At 46.6% G+C, this 5,038-nt stretch overlaps 1 protein-coding gene across 3 annotated transcripts in view; it reads right to left on the bottom strand.

The window, feature by feature from the left end:
* Window positions 1-4,831, bottom strand: part of clcn6 (chloride channel 6) — a gene marked incomplete at its 5' end in the record, with an annotated part of 19,963 nt that extends 15,132 nt beyond the window's left edge. For all 3 annotated transcript variants that reach the window (XM_080831995.1, XM_080831996.1, XM_080831997.1), the window contains 8 exons: window positions 733-800; window positions 1,630-1,756; window positions 1,966-2,072; window positions 2,710-2,776; window positions 3,107-3,172; window positions 3,614-3,679; window positions 3,834-3,893; window positions 4,757-4,831. In XM_080831995.1, coding sequence (XP_080688121.1) covers window positions 733-800; window positions 1,630-1,756; window positions 1,966-2,072; window positions 2,710-2,776; window positions 3,107-3,172; window positions 3,614-3,679; window positions 3,834-3,893; window positions 4,757-4,831 — 636 coding nt within the window. The remainder of the gene's footprint in view (window positions 1-732; window positions 801-1,629; window positions 1,757-1,965; window positions 2,073-2,709; window positions 2,777-3,106; window positions 3,173-3,613; window positions 3,680-3,833; window positions 3,894-4,756) is intronic.
* Between the last annotated feature and the right edge of the window lie 207 nt (window positions 4,832-5,038).

Below are 5,038 nucleotides of genomic sequence, written 5' to 3'. Positions count from 1 at the left end.
GTCTGGATTGAGCTGTGAGTGTGTGAAATATGGGACTACTTTAATACGGTGGCCCAGACTGGATTGAGCTGTGAGTGTGTGAAATATGGGACTACTTTACGGTGGCCCAGTCTGGATTTAGCTGTGAGTGTGTGAAATATGGGACTACTTTAATACGGTGGCCCAGTATGGATTGAGCTGTGAGTGTGTGAGATATGGGACTACTTTAATACGGTGGCCCAGTCTGGATTGAGCTGTGAGTGTGTGAAATATGGGACTACTTTAATACGGTGGCCCAGTCTGGATTGAGCTGTGAGTGTGTGAAATATGGGACTACTTTACGGTGGCCCAGTCTGGATTGAGCTGTGAGTGTGTGAGATATGGGACTACTTTAATACGGTGGCCCAGACTGGATTGAGCTGTGAGTGTGTGAAATATGGGACTACTTTAATACGGTGGCCCAGTTTGGATTGAGATGTGAGTGTGTGAAATATGGGACTACTTTAATACGGTGGCCCAGTTTGGATTGAGCTGTGAGTGTGTGAAATATGGGACTACTTTAATACGGTGGCCCAGTTTGGATTGAGCTGTGAGTGTGTGAGATATGGGACTACTTTAATACGGTGGCCCAGACTGGATTGAGCTGTGAGTGTACTTTGGACTACTTTGGAGTCTGACTCCACACGTCCTACTGTGGCTGTCTGTGAACACTACTCTGGTGGCGTCAGGTGTGTGCAGGGCCTACGGTCGCACCTGAGGCAGGCCTGCTCCAATGATAGCGCCGCTGTGGATCATTGGCCCCTCCTTCCCCACGAACAGACCTGAATAATCAAATCATGCATCAGAACATGTTCCACATAACACAGACACAGAGATGAGAATACAGAAACAGACCTGAATAATCAAATCATGCATCAGAACATGTTCCACATAACACAGACACAGAGATGAGAATACAGAAACAGACCTGAAATAGAATCAAATAGAGATAAGAATACTCAAACAGATCAGACTGTTCAACTGGCGTGGCTAATGGAATACTGAGGCACCAGACTCTCTTACAAGCTGCAGCTCACAAAGACATTTATATTTATAACTACTCTACCCAAAGACAGGCTCTCCATTATTTCATATCTATTAACCTCAAAGACAGGCTCTGCACTGTCTTAAGTCTACTCAACATAAAAACAGGCTCTCCATTATTTCATATCTATTAAACTCAAAGACAGGCACTGTCTTAAGTCTACTCAACACAAAGACAGGTTTGCCACTGTTTTAAGTCTACTCAACATAAAAACAGGATCTCCACTGTTTTAAGTATACTCAACATATCCAATCCAATCCAATCCAATAAGGGAACTACAAGAACAAAGTTCAACATCAACTCTTGCAAGCAGCAGCAGCAGTCCCTGACCTCCCTGTTTACTGTGTAGTGTGCAGACACAAAGGGGGGGGGGGGGGTCACTGTGCCTTGAGCAGACAGACAGGGGGGGGTCACTGTGTAGTGGGCAGAAACAAAACGGGTCACTGTGTAGTTTGCAGACAGACAGGGGGGGGGGGGGGGGGGGTCACTGTGTAGTGGGCAGACAGACAGGGGGGGGGGGGGTCACTGTGTAGTGTGCAGACAGACAGGGGGTCCGGGGGACTTACCTCCAGCCACGGCGAACAGCACTCCCACCACCTTACACACAAACGTGCGCAGACGCACAATCCCCGGGACCTTCACACCGTTCAGGTAGCTCTTGATCTCAGGGATCCCGGAGCCTGCAGCCACGGGCTGGACGGTGGGCACAGGAAGGTCAGAGGTCAATCAGGAGCAGAATTTGAAAGAAATGCCACAGAGGCATGAAAACACTCAATCTCTCTATCCCTTGTTGTTCTCACACACAGACAGACAAACACACACACACACCACACACACACACACACACACACACACACACACACACACACACACACAGTTCCACCCCCCCAACCCTGTCTGACCTCGACGAGCACGAGGACGCTGGCGATGAGGATGAAGGTCATGTTGAAGGCCAGCAGCTCCAGCAGCGACAATGCCAGGCAGCCCTTCTCAGTGCACTCCTCCACAGCTTGGTTAGGTCAAAGGTCAAGGAGAGGTCAGAGGGCAAACTGGAGCTCACGCAGACATAGCCCTGAGGCGACCACAGGGAGGTCCTCTACACAATAGGGGTCAGGATTAGCTCAGCATATATATTTTGTATCCTTCCTGCACGGCGATGTCTGTGCAAACAGCTAATGAAGTTGGTTGCACGTAACGCCTAACTTTACTTTAGGTCATCATTTACATCACATTTGAAATGGTACAGATATATCTTACATTTCCAACATAGTCTTTCATGCCACTCCTATATTTATTAAATTATGTTTCAGTTCATAGTGCCTTGTTTTACAAGCCTTTCTCTGTTTCTGTGTCTGTCCGCACTAGTTTGAGTTGATCGCATTATTGTGTCTTTGTTATAATAATGTTATAAAAGTTAACTAAGATATGCTAACAATGCATATCTTAGCATGTCAGTGAAGTTAATAAATTCCAATTCAACTCTTGTCAGTGCTCACAGCACATGTAAGTCAACACTTCTGACAGTGCTCACAACACAACTCATGTTAGTAAAACACTCAATCGTGCTCTGTGTCATTCAGCTCTGCGATTATAACCAAGAAGCGTTTCTCTGTTCCATCACACTCCGTGTTATCAGAAAAAGATACAGTTCCCAACCACACTGAACTTGAGCTGGGTGAAGAGGCGGACAAAGAAATCCACAAACAGGCCAACCTAAAGCAAAAACACACAAACACACACACACACACACACACACACACACACACTCAGAAATGGTGTCCATGCAGTCATCATGGCAATCTATTTAACACAGCTACTTTGCCTGTAATGCTCTGCTTCTGTGCTAGGTAGTTTCTTTGTTTAGTTTCTCTTGGCTGCAGCCACTATTCCACCATGCAAATCCTTTGCCCATGCTTGTCTGTCTGTATGTTCCTTCAAAAGGCCCCAGACCAGAGAGCAGGGCAGACTGATGAGATGTGACTGATAGTATTTCATGCCTCAGAGCCACTCCGTAGCCGTAGCAGAGATGTGTGTGGTACTCACCAGACCTATTGACACTCCTATAGCAAACACCAGCATCCACTTCACCACTTCATACTTTTTGGCTCTCTGTAAAACAGAGAGAGAGATGCAAGGGTGAATCAAAAGCAAGACCATGAATGTGCATTGTGCAGCCATTTTAAAATCAGCTTTGAGTCTCAATGTGACCCATAAAAAAATGAACATTCATTGTCAGTCCACAGATCCCCTTCTGAGTGAAGGCTAATCGGAACTGAGCTGTGAGTCTCAGGAGTGATCATATCAGCGATGAGGACTCTCTCTTGAATGCTGAGATTTCATATGCAATGGGACTCATAAAAATGAGCATTCATTCCCAGTCTACAGATCCCCTTCTGAGTGAAGGCTAATCAGAACTGAGCTGTGAGTCCATGACTGAGAAAGACTGAACATGAATCCCCAGAGAACCAAATCCCCTGTGAGTCTTCAACGCACCCCCTGCTAAGAGCGGAGTTAGCGACCAGAGAAACGCGGTGCTAATGTCCCACTCACCTTATTGTCCATTCCCTCCAGCGCATCCATATATGTCTCGTTGATACAGCGGTCATAGTCCAAGCTCTAGCAAAAAAAAAAAAAAAACACCATCACCAACACCATCATCGCAGGCAGGTTGCCAGTTTCATTCACATAGCATTACAGAATGATATAGGTTCAGATCCAGAGACATGATCTATGGTATCAAACAGTGCGTTTCAGCTGTGGTCTGCCTTACCTCGTAATCTTTCCTGGGCAGGATCTCATCTTCTTCTTCTCTGGTCTCTCCAAGGATGGTCTGCGTGGACAACACACAGGGAGAGCCATAATGACATTAAAGATGGGACACCAGGCGACCGAAGCACACTGCATATCCAGTTACACTCAGTCTCATTGTCGACAAGGCTTATTGATTCAGTAGCAACGCGAAGTGGTACCTCTGACCAAAAACAACAAGCTCCTCTTTACAGCATTCTGTGTTTCTGAGAACAAACTCAAAGTAAACTCGGTGTTTCTTGTGTACGGCCCCTCCTTGTAGAGTAATAGTAAATGAGTCTGGTGGAGGCGCCAGCTCTGAATGATCTTATCTTATGAGATGTCTACGGGCCCAGATGCTCCGTTGGCCATCTGTCTCACACAAGGCAGACGGGTAATAGGCTATAAATTAGCAATGAGTCACCTGCAGGACGGGCACTGATTTCTCGATATCCCTACAAAGAGGTGCTTATATTTTTACAGTCAACATGAAGTGTAAGTCACTAAGCGCTTTCCTTTCGATTAACAGATACAGCAGACCAGACGGCTGCAGGCACAACTGAAAACATGAAACTGTTTAGCTGGGGGATTTTGTGAACTCATGCTAGGTGAGACTGTACATGGGACGTTTTACTTTAACCATAGATGTGCAAACCGAAACCATCAACTATGAAAGCTCTGTCTTAACTTTGACTCCTTGCCCATTGCCCTCTAAATTACTTTATTGCTGTGCCTGGTAGAAGTTGCCTTACAACGTGGAGCGAAATGTTGACTTCTAAACATAGGGTGGAGCTTTCAGACACAATCTTGCATCATAACACAGAAGCCGCTATTCCGACTTCTCTCTCTCTCTAAACCAAAGCAGTTGAGCATGGAGCATGAATGAAAGCTGCCGGGCATTCCTACCAGCTCCTCTGGCGTCCTGGTTTCCGTATCCCTGCAGCAGCACTGACAACACAAGCAGCTCCTGCAACACGCCATCTTCACTGTTTCAGCACCACCGCCACTTCCCTCTTGTCATGTGACGAACAAAGGCTTCTAAGCGGTAGTAGTGCAAGTGTGTGCTGCGCAAAATCTGCGCAACATGTTGGCACAGACTTCCAGCTTTGAGTGTGTGTGTGTGTGTGTGTGTGTGCGCGCGCGTGCGTGCTTGCACGTGAGGGGAAAGGGGAATGATTTAACAAGCCA

This window comes from Sprattus sprattus (assembly GCF_963457725.1).
Source record: "Sprattus sprattus genome assembly, chromosome: 2".
NCBI classification, from domain to species: Eukaryota; Metazoa; Chordata; class Actinopteri; order Clupeiformes; family Clupeidae; genus Sprattus; species Sprattus sprattus.
The sequence above is the reverse complement of the archived record's forward strand: the minus strand, read 5'-3'. Positions and strand labels throughout refer to the sequence as shown.